Source organism: Dermacentor variabilis, chromosome 5 (assembly GCF_050947875.1).
Source record: "Dermacentor variabilis isolate Ectoservices chromosome 5, ASM5094787v1, whole genome shotgun sequence".
NCBI lineage: Eukaryota > Metazoa > Arthropoda > Arachnida > Ixodida > Ixodidae > Dermacentor > Dermacentor variabilis.
The window spans coordinates 71344389-71358098 of record NC_134572.1 but is presented as its reverse complement, the minus strand read 5'-3'; the positions used below and the strand labels follow the sequence as shown (position 1 = coordinate 71358098).

The following is a 13710-nucleotide window of genomic DNA, read 5'->3' as shown; positions in this document are numbered from 1 at the left end:
TTCGGCATGACATAAAGTCTGGCCTATTGAGGAGTTATCATGTGGAGACCAGGGGGGAGGGAGATGTCGATAAAGCTTTGGGGGGTTGCGAGCATACAGAAGAAAGGAGCATAACCTGTAGCTTCATGCTTGGCAGTATTGTAAGCGTCCGTAACAACTGGTAAAATAGAATCCCAATTTTTGTTATTTGTGGAGACATACATAGCAAGCATGTTGGACAGGGTACAATTCGTGTGCTCAGTGAGGCTGTTTGCTTGTGGGTGGCAAGAGGTCGAGTGACGGTAATCACATTACAAAGATGCAGTAATTCTTCAACAACGTCTGCAGTAAACTGCCATCCACGATCACTAATCACAACTCGTGGAGCACCGTGGCGGATAATCATGGAGTACAGCAGGAAATATGAAATGTAAGCTGCTGTAGCTGAAGCAAGTGCCGCTGTCTCAGCATACCGGGTCAAACAGTCCATACACACAATAATCCAGCGACGTCCAGTAGTAGACTTGGGGAAGAGACCCAGCAAGTCGACACCAATTTTTTTTCAAATGGCAAGGTCAGAGGCTGAACTGGCTGCATGTCACCTGCAGAAGGTGTCGTTAGCTGCTTATGGTGTTTGCAAATTGCACAGCTGGAAACATACTGCTTCCCCATCTTCCAGAGCTTGGGCCAACAGAAATGCTCGTGCAGTCAGTGGAGCGTCCAAGCAAAGCCAAGGTGGCCTGACCTGATGTCATCGTGCATGGCCTGAAGGATTATAGGGCTCAATGTCTGGGGGACCACGAGGAGAAGTGGAGCGCCATCGGCAGAATAATTTGTCTTATACAGTAAGCCGTCGATAATAATGAAAGGTAAGCCTCGTGCTGATGGCCGAGCGGCGTCAAGACTAGGTCTAACGAAAGGGTCATGCTGTCACTCATGTTTGGAGGCTGTGGCATCAGGAAACTGTTTGGAGATGGTAAAGAGGTATTCATTTAAGTCATCGTCCGTATCTCGCATGTTTGCTGATGGAAGGCGAGATAAACAGTCAGCATCGGTGTGACAGTGACCACTGTTGTATGTGATAGAAAAGTCATATTCTTGAAGCCGTAATAACCACCAAGCTAATCGGCTAGATGGATTGCATAGTCCAACGAACCAGCAAAGAGAATGATGGTCTGGCACTATCGTGAAGTGGTGGCCATACAAGTATGGTTGAAACTTGTGGATGGCGAAGACTACCATGAGGCGTTCCAATTCGGTTGTGGTATAATTCTGCTCAGTCTTGGCAAGAGTATGGCTTGCATAGGCGATGGCTTGTTGGCGTCCACCATGTATCGGTACGAGCACAGCTCCGACACCCAGACCACTAGCATTGGTGTGAAGCTCAGTTTAGGCTTCAGGATCAAAGTGGTGCAAAATTGGAGCTGAGGTGAGCAGAAATTTTGGTTGACAGAATATAGACTCAAACTCAGTAGTCCACGTAAATGGTATGTCCTTGTGAAAGAGCCCCGTGAGCGGATGAGTGGGTATGCAAAGTCCTTGATAAAACGGCGAAAGTACGAACGTAATCATAGGAAACTGTGGAAGTCTTTTGCTGTCTTCAGCTGGTGGAAGACATGAACAGCTACAAGCTGCTGCGGGTCTGGGCGGATGCCTTCTTTGTCGACAAGGAAACCCAAAACAACTGTTTGACGCTTGCCAAAGTGGCACTTTTCGGAGTTTAGTATCAGTCCAGCTTGCCATATGCAGTCAAGGACAATTTCCAGTTGCTGATTGTGCTCGTGAAATGTCTTGTCGTAAACGACAACATCGTCCAGGTAACACACGCATATTTCCCATCGAAGTCTGCACAGAATTGTGTCCAAAAATCGTTCAAATGTTGCTGGAGTATTACACAAACCAAAAGGCATTACGTTAAACTCGAAGAGTCCATCCGGCGTTACGAAGGCAGTCTTCTCCTTGTTTGGGGGGTGCATAGGTATCTGCCAGTAGCCTGAGCACAGATCGACAGAGGAGAAGTACAAGGCTGAATGTAAACAGTCAATGGCGTCATCTGTATGTGGGAGAAGATACACATCCTTCTTTGTCACTGCATTTAGGCACCTGTAGTAGATGTAGAATCGCCATGAATCATCTTTCTTCTTGACCAATAAAACTGAAGCCGTCCATGGACTATTGGACTTCTGGATGACGCCTTTCTGTAGCATGTATAACTTGTTCGGCGATCACTTTGCGCTTGGCTGAAGAAAAATGGTACGGCTTCTGTCGTATAGGCGACGCTGTTCCAGTATTGATGCGGAGGTGTACCCGGGAGTGCAGTGGTGAATGTAGATGCTCTTGTGCAAAGTCAAACACTGAAGCATAGTGGGCAAGGAGGTCTTGGAGTGTTTGTTTGTGAGAAGGGGGAGCAATTTATTAATCATGCTCTTAAATATTGAAGAGTGGTCACTGAGCGACGAGCTTGCATCCGTGGAAGTAGCAACTGCACGAATGCTCACAACACCATCTTCCTCAAAGCATGCTACTTTCAGTCTGGCAGGCAAAATAACCGATTTGCAGGACACATTCACCGTCCACACGTGAGCACAACCTTCTACAACTTTGATAAGTGAGCTTGAGACAAGTACATTTTTCTTTAGAGTGTTGACGTACTCGGGCTCAATTAATCCACAGCAATAACCAACATGGGTGCGTGACGAGGTCACTGGGATGAACAGTACCATCTGCACAGGCACACATACATTAATGAACACGAAAATACTTTTTGACAATCGGATGAAACGTTGTTGAGCGCTGGTGGTCCGACATTGCTGCTGAGTGAAACTTCACCAGACCTGCAGTCTGTTGACCCACACTCGCGTAAGAAGTCACTACCAAGAATTACTTCATGTGCGGTGCGTGCAAGTACAGTAAATTACGTTCTAAATGCCTTTCCACCAATGGTTATCACAAGTGAACATACTCCCACAGGACTTAACAGTTCACCGCCAACTCCGTGAAACTTGGTATTTCTGTCCCAAGCAAGCATCACTTTCGGTCCTAGACGATTCTTGAAAGAAAGACACATCACAGACACTGAAGCACCAGTATCTACCAAAGAAACAGCATTTACACCACTGACACAAACACACACTTTTGTCTTTAACATGACGACAGGCAAAGGCATTTGCAAAAGTGACCATCCTGCGACCTCAATTCCATTGATTGACTAACTAGATTCCCAGCTCGGGTGGTGTAGGCGAGTGGCGACGCGGAGATGGCGATTGACGTGTCCGGGTCGGTGGTGGAGTCAGACTGCGGTCAGATACTGGGGAGTCGTTCCTTGGCATGTACTCTCGATGTAGCTGACGAAAAGGGACAAATGGTTGCCAGGTTGCAGCTTCTTGCATGGGGGGTGAATATGCGCGATCTTGCGAAGCACGCTGTGGGAGACAGCGGCAATACCTCACAATGTGTCCCTGAGCCCCACAGCGGTAGCAAACAGGTGGCCTACGATTTTCATTGAAGTTGGGCACAGATCCCCAAGGCATGTTGTTGACAGGAGATGAACATCGCAGCTGTCTGTCGTATCAATCGTTCAAATCTAGACGTTCCAATCTAGTAGGTCGTGGCTGGACCATGGTGCTCTGGGCATGGGTGTTGTGGTAAACGGGATGCTTGCTGTAGGCAGGTCGTGGCCAGGCTGACAGTGCCTCACGGTAGTGCTCTTCAATGGAGCATTGGTGGCAAATGCAGTCGGCATTTGGGCCTTGAAAATGAGCCAGCTCATTTCTGATGGCTCGTCGTACTAAAGCAGCAAGGTCGTTGCTACGTTGGTCACATTGTCCAGCCGTCCGAACTTGGGATGAATGTGGCATGTTTTAAGAGCCTCAAATGTACGAGTGTGACGGCTTAAGTCAGAAGGGGTAGTGAGGTCTTCCTTAGAGATAAAAAAGATGTATACATCTTACAGCAATTCTCTTTAGTAGGTGTCCAACCTTGTCCTCGTCCGGCATACTTGTGTCCACAAAGCTTCAGAATTTTCTCGAGGTAGGTGGTGCTTGTCTCTCTCAGTAACTGCACTCATCCTAAAAGTGCCTGTTCAGCCCTTTTATTTTTTGAAAGAGAGTCACCAAAGCATTTCTTTATCTCTTCGACGAAGCTGTCCCCAAGTTGTGAGTGAAGCCTCGTTATTGTCGAACCCCATACGGGCAGTTCCGGCAAGGAAAAATACAATGTAAGGGAGCTGCACAGATGCACTCCATTCACTGTAGAGGCTCACCCTCTGACAGTGTCTCAACCAGTCTTCAATGTCCTCATTCGCTTTGCCTGATAATGTGCGTGCTTCACAATGAGGTCTCCAGTAGCCAGCATACCTTGGGCAAATGCTTTCTTCCGCGGTTTCCACACTAATGTCGCCTCCGTCCAAATCACTCATGTCAGCGTCTCCTGGTGGTAGCCTGGCCGACCGTTTGCTGCATCCAAGGGGCAGTATAGCTCGTTTGTCCAGTGTGATGTACCCAGCACGTCCACCAAGATTGTAACGGATAGGATGGGTTCATTTACAAGATGACAGATGGTTAGCATAGAGCAAGGGACAGGACGGTCATGCAAGGCCAACAGGCAGCAGCCAGCACACGTCTACTTTCTCTTCCTTCGGCTTTGTCGTGCAGCCTGACAACATTAAAATGCTATTACAGAAATATTCGTGTTTATGAATAGTGACTATTCCAATGGAAGACAAAATCAAATTGAACACTATTTGATTTACACACCCCTAGTTGGAAGGAAACTAGCTGCCACTAGTGAAACCACAGCATGCACTCTCTGCATGGCAACACCGCATGGCAACACCGCATGGCAAGCTTTGGCTTTGAAAGTGTAATACCAAATAAAATCTTTGTACATTCTTTCCACTTCTATGACGCAGCCTGCAGAGCCATCCATTGACAAGGTGAGGGAGGGAACTTAAACTAGAAAAACACACGTAAGAAAGTATTGAAATGCACCGAACCTTAAGTAACTCATTATTACCATTTTACTGCACTCGTGAACTTATCTGCCACCTCATCGGCCATCCAAGTGCCCATGAACAGTTCACTAGTCCTTGTCATCATTACCAGCCCATTTTATGTCCATTGGAGTATAAAGGCCTTCCCCATTGATCTCTAATTACCCTGTCTTGTGCAAGTTGACATCATCATTTGCCCTCAAATTTTCTTATTTTATCGTACTATGCCATATTCGACTGCATTTCCCTTCCCTTGACACCCATTTGATAACACTAACGCACATAGACTATTGGTTATTGCCCCGATGCATTACTTTCCCTACGCAACTCCAATTCCTTTTTTTTAAATCTTGACTCGAATATTGGCTACCGCATTTATTCTTGAATCTACACGTTCATGAGTACCGACATTGGTTATCTGCCCTGTGCATCATATGGCCTGTCTAACTCCCCCCCACTTCTTTCTCTTAATCTCAACTGGAATATTGGATATCCCTGTTTGCTCTTTAATCCCCGACATATTCATAAGCACTGACATACTTTTTGCAGTCTGCCCATACCATTCTGTTGATAGTCACTGCAAAGATGAGATCCGATACTTGTGTGCAGCATGTGCAATAGGAACCAGTTCAAAGCTCACTAAATGCAATCCTCATGTCTCTTGCGTAAGACCTGCCCATGATGAGTTTGTTACCACACTTACGTTTGACTAACTGACGAGCATTCCTGTGCTTCACTAATCTGATCTCGGCATGTGACCGACAAGTGAATGATCTGCTGGAGTGTAGAGTTCTGAAGCAACATCTCAGCTATAAAGCATGATGTAGTCTAGACCTCCCAACTAATTCAAACCATATAGGTTTCCTTAATGCACACATGGGACTCAGTAGTGTTTATCTTTGGCTGGAGGGTACGATGACTGGCTGCATATTGTAATACTTGAGTTAGCTTTAAGCTGCTTCTACAGCAACACATCTCCTTACCGTTAAGAAGATAGCCACAGTTGCCGTGCAAGGGATGTTGATGGTTGTAATTACAAATGGTGTGGCACTGGCTTCATCTTTCATATTTACTATGTACCGTGCCATTGGTGCAAACACAGAAGCGTTGACTGTGCATTTACTTCAAATGTTTGAGAATTAGACACCCGGCTTCCATCGAAGGTGTACTACATGCGATGTGAAAGTGAGGGATATTTGAATTACATTCTGGACACTCAAATTACAAGGGCAGTTCAGCTGGTGGTGTTCCGTTCATGAATTGCAGTCACCACAAATAGTGTGAAGTACTGTGCAAGTTTTATTCTCGAGTGCCCCCTTGAAGCAACGCAGAATAGCTCACCAGAAGTCACTCTTGCCTACAGTTACAGCTACAGTTATAACCCTCTGAGAGGCAAGAATGCAATGAGAAGGCAACAAAACTGTGTGGAGAAACTTCTCATTGAAAAGTGCAGCTGCTTCTGAGCTAGTTGGCATTTTTCGGCAAAAAAAAAGAAAAAGTGAGCAAATGTGGAACAGCACGTTTCATCGTGTTTGTGTCACACCATAAATGAGCAAACCAACCTATCTGGCTAGCCTATCCTCACTAGCCTCGTCTGCCTGATGCCAACATCTCGTTTGAGTATGCGCAGCTTCCTACTGCCATTGCACATCAAACTTGGATGTTCATTGCTTCAATGTTTAGCTTCAACAAGATCTGCCTGTGCCCTACATATGTCCATGCAGTTGTCACTGTAGCAGCAGCTTCAACTTCGACGGACCTAGCATGCCCCAGTGTGCACCGATACATCCACAGCTGATAATAGCCTGTTATGTGCCTTTACCAACAAACTGCTATTGGGGTGCTGAGGATGTGCTTATAAGCGCTGTGTTTACACTGCATGGATGGATTACTGTGCACTGATTACACTTTTTTCTTCCCTTGGTGAGATCAATGTGCCTGCAGGTTACACTTGGTTCTTATGCACTTGACTTTCGACAGCCCTTTCATTTCAGGGCTGATAAAATATCTGGCCAGCAGAGATATTGGCACTAACATGCTCATCGACTACTTGAGCAGTGTGGAAGCATCCTTCGATCATTTCATGTGCATCATGCACACTGCAACTAGCCTAGAAAGGGGGCCAGAAGGCATCAGGGAAGCGGTCAGCGAATGCACCTTTGGAGGCCACCAGGTCAGCAGTTTGACTTTGACAGCTGGAGAAATTTGATGAATGTTCTTTTGGTTCCTCTGCCACTCGCAGCAATGGTCACCACCATTAAAGCACAAACTAGAGATGCAAAAGCATGATTATGCTCCCAATAAATTCAGTCAATGTTGAAGAACAGATGTTTTACTGCAGTGCATTGGGTAGTGGCAAGTGCTGCTCCCAGCACTGTTGCTAAAACATGGATGACGATTACTTTAACAAGAACAGTTGCAGTTCTCGTGCTCTGGAATTGTAGCCTAACACTTCTGCTTTAAATGTATAAGAATGACATCACACTACGGTGGCAGAAACTGCCTTGCATGCCTGAATGCCAGAATACTATGCCAAAAGTGCACTTAACTTACTGCAATGATTGTCAGGGGGCAAAAAATGGGTTTTGGCAATAAAGCAAGGGCCAAGAAGATAACTAGGACCATTTTCCTTTCTGGTGCCAAACATATTAATGAAGCCTTGAACAAGAAGCACTAATTTTTGACAGAAAAGCAATGTTTTGGACCAGAACTCTACGTGGGCATTACTTAACATGCACTGTCCAGGTTTAAAAAGACCCTAAAGGGAGACACTAAAGGGAAACATTAAATCAGTTTAGACTGATAAAGTAATCTTTCACAACTCTATTTTTGTTAATATTGCACTATGAGGTTTATTACTGGAAGGGAAAAGGCAGGCCAAACTTTCATTCTTTTTTTAAGTTTGCATCAGAACTCCAGTGTCGTTATGTCAATATGAAGTCAGATTTCAATGCATTTTCTCGCAGTTTGGCCCATTGTGGCTCAGTAAAAGTTCAAACTTTTTAAGTTCAGTCGCTGGCTCCTTCAGAATGTGATGTAGCCCACCTTCACCGATTAACAATTAGCAAGGACCAAGCAGACACCGTCAAAATCCTTAACACTACAACCAGCTGGTGCCGCCGAGGCGGCGTTGCCACCCTCATTCAATTTTGCATCTTTCTGGCTTACATAACGTTTTCTCACACTAAGAATGGCTTTTTTGCATTGTAGAAGGGCAATTAACTAAAGCAGAAAATTCACTGTAATATCCAGGCACATTCGTCGGTAAAATGCAAGCAGGTTGTGTCGATGGTATGGAATGGCAGCAACTGACATTTCCTTGCTCCCAAAGGTTTTGGCTAATGCAGCTAATGCGCATCCACCACAGCAATTCTAAAGTGCACGCACAGAGATGAAACACCACGAAACAGATAGAGAAAGGAATGAAAAGAAAGGGGGCCAGGCTGGCGATTAGTACATGCTCATGCGTTCTAGCAGGGTTAGAGGTTGTCATGTTGCTCACTAGATTCAACAGGTTTTACTGAGCGTGTCCCTACTGCTATCACGTGAGAATTAGGCAGCAACCACATCGAATGTACTTCTGACATATCATCAGTGAGATAGCGTTTGATATCTGTGCATTCACCTTATGCTACATCATCATTCTGTTTTCCTGGGTGGAATGTGTTCAATATGGCTGCCGATTAAGGCATATACACCCCGGTGTGCACTTCCTTTATGATAACATTATTGTTATTGCACAGTTGAAAATGAGCGGACCGACACCAGATAGCTATGCACCAAGGATATGTTGTAAATATGTTCAGTGTGGCTGCTGCTTTAAGGTTGTTATTATTGTTAAGCAGGGAACATGTGGTGTGATTCCTCGTGCAATCTAAGGCACGGCTAGTCATGCTAGCAGCAGCAACCAACAAGCTTTTAACAGGTTCCCGGGGTGATATTTTCTAATGACCCCTTTCCTGAGATTACATTACTTGGCACCTCATGTATCGGAGTATATGGGTAACAGCATTACTTGCACAGTAATCTCACAGAAGTGATCATTTGAGAATACCACCTCTGGTACCTCTTATAAAATGTGCTGGTTAAGCTTTATGGTATACCTCCTTGCAGAGTGTCAATCATGCTTTTAATTTGCACTTCACTTCCTGTAGACGCTGATCCGCCCGGTGCCAAGTCATGTGAAATCTCGTGAAAGCTACTGTCCAAATGACCTCGAGCCAGCACCACATTTTGTATTGGTCACTGCATTGTACCACATGTATCCTGCTTTATACTGTTACGATGACTATCGTCATCCTCATCACTATCATCAGAAGATGTGCAAGTGGAACATGCAGTTGAGCTAGTGCAGACATGTGCCTCCAAAAGGGAGCGATTGCCAGAGAGTGGTCTGTGCCGAGCTTACGCCTGTTTCGCGAAGCAGTCTTGCTAAGGGAAGCATAAGAAGACGAGCACCATGGGAAGCAAGTGCCCAACACCTCCAGTGCTCCGATATCGGATACAACTACAAAGACAGAACACGATGCACAACCCATGGTTAGTCGTGTTAAGCGCACTGAGCCTACAAGGCAAGTATGCGGTGTGAACGCTCGATCACCATGCGCAGCAGAGTAAATATTGCTAACCAATGTAAGTTATAAATGAAAAAGAAAATGTATGCTACACTGAGCATTTGACTTCTATTAATTTGACAAAGCTTAAGAGCAAGCGAATAATTTGAAAATTCTGTACAACCAACTGGGATCAAATTAATGACAGTCCAACTATACAGGCATGCACAGACTTCTACTGTCTTAATGAAACAAGTTGCCAACAAAAGGCACTGAGAATGCAGAGCTTGATCGCCAAGGAACAAGAATGATACTTGTGCACAGCACTAGCATACAGCGTTCCGAAATGCTGTGTTTCCCACCTTACCATCAAGATGATCAAGATGAAACAAGCAATTTGTTATGCCTTAGAACAGCTAAGCTGATAACTTTTCTAAGCTAGACAGCCTCATTATGCAAGATTGTAACTATGCTAGTACCCATCTTTAGTTTTAAAATTTTACACAAGATGCTACATGACATGCATAGGGTTGCCAATTTTCATTGAAATATTTTCTGAATAATAATAATAATAATAATAATAATAATAATAATAATAATATTAATAATAATAATAATAATTGCCTGAGGATTGAATGGCATGAGAAAGAAAATACTAGTTTGAATGATAACTGTTAACTGTTGTGACTTGTACCTAAAGCAATTTGGAATTATGAACACTACTACAAAGAAGAGAGTGCGTCCTGTTGGACCTATGCTTGGCACTGTATGCATGTCACATGGATAACGAATATAACAAAACAGTGACAAACTAATTGATAAGAAAGAAATAGAAAAAACAATACTCACTAAATTCAGACACCTCTCGCATAAAATAAACAGCAAGCTTTTTTAACGCGTCGTTGTGTTCTTCGGCCACAAAGAGTCCGAGAAATGTTTGTGAGGTGTAATGTTCGAGCTTAATAGACTCCGGAAGTTCCACTTTCAGCTTCTCCACTACGTGCTGCAGTGCTCGACTAAGGTGTCCAATAGCATCATCGGGAGCCTGGAAAAAGTGAATGACGAAACAAATTCTTTCACTATTGAACGAACATAAAAAAAATAATAATTATCAATGGATGCATGGATGCAACTTTATTGAATATCCGGCAAGGTTTAATGCGACCCAAGCTTAGGTCTCCCATGGGGGAACGTCAAGGCCCTGCCTCATCACCGCCTCATGGGCTGCCTTTAATGTTTCTTGACAATTCCTCACAGACGATCCTTGCACACTTTGCAGTGCACGGCTCAACATTTATTTCAGTGCAAACTGTGCAACTCAAGGTGACTTTTAAAATTTTTCTGTCCGTTTCTTGGAAAACACTGGCTCCAACAAAAACTCTTGTAAAAATAGTAAATTTATAAACCTTTTTCTGTAGCTCCTGGAGAAAGAAATGCATGTATCGAGGCTGTTGCTTAACCCTCGTGAATAGCTGTGAAGTTGCAAGAATGTGCAATGCTTACTTCCAAAGTATAACTACATCAAAGCAAATAACTTGGTGGCATGATATACTGGGAGCTCTACTTAAAGCGCAATCCACTCAAAAGTCTTCTCCCAGAAAGACCATTTCATTACTGAACCACTTACTGGTTTATGAACAAAGAGCAGTAAAATAGGAACATCAATACACTCAATTGGCATGTTGACAATGGTTCTAGCAAGTTCAGAAGCAAAAAAAAGAAACCCCTGTAATCTAGATATATCTGCATTTATGAGCAGATGAATAGAAGATACCACAGCGACAGAATGCCATTCTACACCGTGGTACATCCATAGTGAATGCTGACAACTTCAATAGTAAACTAGCGGTCATTCTGAAGAGATACATTTCTCACACAAACACTAAACACAGCTTTAAGGCTTTGTAGCCTTTTTGTTTTGTTTATGAGTTTCAATTATGAAGAGGATGCCCTGAAGTGCATTACAAAAAGTGCTTTTGGTAGCATTGAAACTGAATTGAATTCTGGGATTTTATGTGCCAAAACCACAATTTGATTGTAAGGAACGCCGTAGTGCGTGACTCCGGATTAATTATGACCACCAGGGGATTTTTAATGTGACCTCAATGCATGGGACATCGAAATGTGGCCACCATTGCTGAAATTGGATTTCACGACCTCTTGCTTACCAGTGAAAGACCATAGCTGCTAAGCCACTGTGGTGGGTTGCTTTTGGTAGCATACGAGCACTAATATTAGAAGGAGCATACAGCAAATTTATAAATTTGCAAACTTTTCAACTCTAATTTGCACTGTTCTAAATAAGAGCTGCTGAAAACGTTGCTCTTTTTCCCCAGCTCCAAACATACAATGGTATAAGGGGTTAATGTTGGGCTAGTTTGTCTTCCATTTGGAAGGGGAAACAACGCATAAGATGAGGACTAAGAAAGATCGACAACACAAGTGCTGACGAAAATTGTCTTTATTGCAAAAAGGCAATATACAGAACACGCACAGCCCCCTGCCTGCATTGAGCATATCGTCAAAGATATAAAATGATAGATAAAGGAATTGTTATGTAGAAGAAGGGCGAATCATCAATTTTAAAGTAGTAGTAATCCCTGAGGAATGGTCTAAAGATGCACTTTCTAAGAGTGAGATTTCTTTTTATTGTTTAGAGCTATCGAAGCCGTGCTCCCACATGCATTGCCTCCTTTGTGAATTGCTTATACTTCAGCTATCCAATGTGAGTAAATTTGCAGGTTTCTGCTGATAACCCTACATTCGCGGAAGTCTGGTAGGGACCCACAATTGTCACAATGTAGTGCTGAGTTGCTCCCTTGCTTCTGGCGAAGGTTGTTTTCGTGTTCTCCAAGGCGAACATTCAGGCAGCATGCGGTTACGTATGTCTTCTTACAAGACAGTGGTATTTCGAATACAACTCTGATGGTACAGTTCCCATGCAGTCTCGTGTGCTTGACAATGTATATATCCTTTTTGAGTTCACACTGCAGACGTGGTTCATACGTCTGCAGAGCTGGTCTAACTTGTTTGGGGCTGAAAAAGCAACAGAAACTCCTACTCGCTGAGCAATGTTTTTGATTCTGTGAAATATGGAATGGACGCGAGGAAGTATGCACGTTTTTAACCAGGCGCAGGCATTCTGCCCATGCTGCGTGCTCTTGCAGAAAGATTTCAGGAACCTTTCTGCTAGATCTTGTAGTAGCAGAACAGAAAATCTCGCGCTGGTCAATCTTCTTATTGAGCTTTGAAGCTCGAGTAAACTATGGTAGAAGCATGAACTTGAAATAGCATATCAAAGTGCGCCAGTCCCTATTGCTCGCTCGACAAGTTTTTAGGTTTGGGTCCAGAAACCTCAGCTCTTGAGCCTTCAGAAGCTCACTAGTGAGGGCAAAATCAGAGAGAACTCAGGCAAAGATGGTAAAAGATGGCCGCATGTGAACTGCACCATCGGAGTTGTGCATGAAGAACCGCTGTCCTGCAAGAAGATGTACAGGTCGGTCCAATGTTAGAGGGAACACACGAGCGCATGGCTCATGCTCTGTGCAGTGCCATGTACGAGAAGTGGCGAAAACCAAGAAAAAGCACAAAATGGCAAAGGAGCGGCGCATGCTATACGTGGTGTAGTGTCCCTCTTCACTTTGCCTGTGTGCAGTTGGGCTTCCACAGGTCTTGAGTTGCGGTTGCAAATAATGCAATTTAAAGGAGCAAAATTGCACTCGACTTGCCAGCCATCTGGATGCTAAGAGCATAGAAATGATCAAGCTTTCAGAACATTATAGGTGACATGAAGCGCTGTTTTCCTGGTGGAATCTTCGCATTCGGACGTTATCGCACGACAGATTGAAACATTCACTTCGTGGATGGAGCATGGAAATTGACTCAATGAAACGAGTGACGCTGCACTTTGTTTTTGGCACTGTTGTGCACGGCATGTTTCACTGACCTCCTCCAGTGGTCTTAGTCTGTCGAGTTGCTGGAAGATATGAAACGCCTTGTAAAGCTGCCGTTGGTGAATCAGAAACGTGAACATGTATACAGTCCTTTCTAAGTATCGCTCTTTCCTTCCGAAATGATAGTGAGGGAGTTACACTAACGCACTACTAGAGATAGAAGAATTTGCAGTTGCCGATGGCGTTACGGATGTATTTCCCTCTGTGAAACACTCGTGCGAGACACAGCACAGGG

General features: G+C 44.1%; 1 protein-coding gene across 2 annotated transcripts in view; it reads right to left on the bottom strand.

Moving 5' to 3' along the window:
- The window catches only part of Epp (Ecdysteroid phosphate phosphatase), a 59702-nt gene that overhangs the window by 36789 nt on the left and 9203 nt on the right, over positions 1-13710 (bottom strand). Inside the window, exons 4-5 of one of the 2 annotated variants that reach the window (XM_075692807.1) lie at positions 10372-10567; positions 9378-9476 (exon numbers count right to left, since the gene is read on the bottom strand). In XM_075692807.1, coding sequence (XP_075548922.1) covers positions 9378-9476; positions 10372-10567 — 295 coding nt within the window. The remainder of the gene's footprint in view (positions 1-9377; positions 9477-10371; positions 10568-13710) is intronic. The other variant, XM_075692808.1, reaches the window with a different exon arrangement.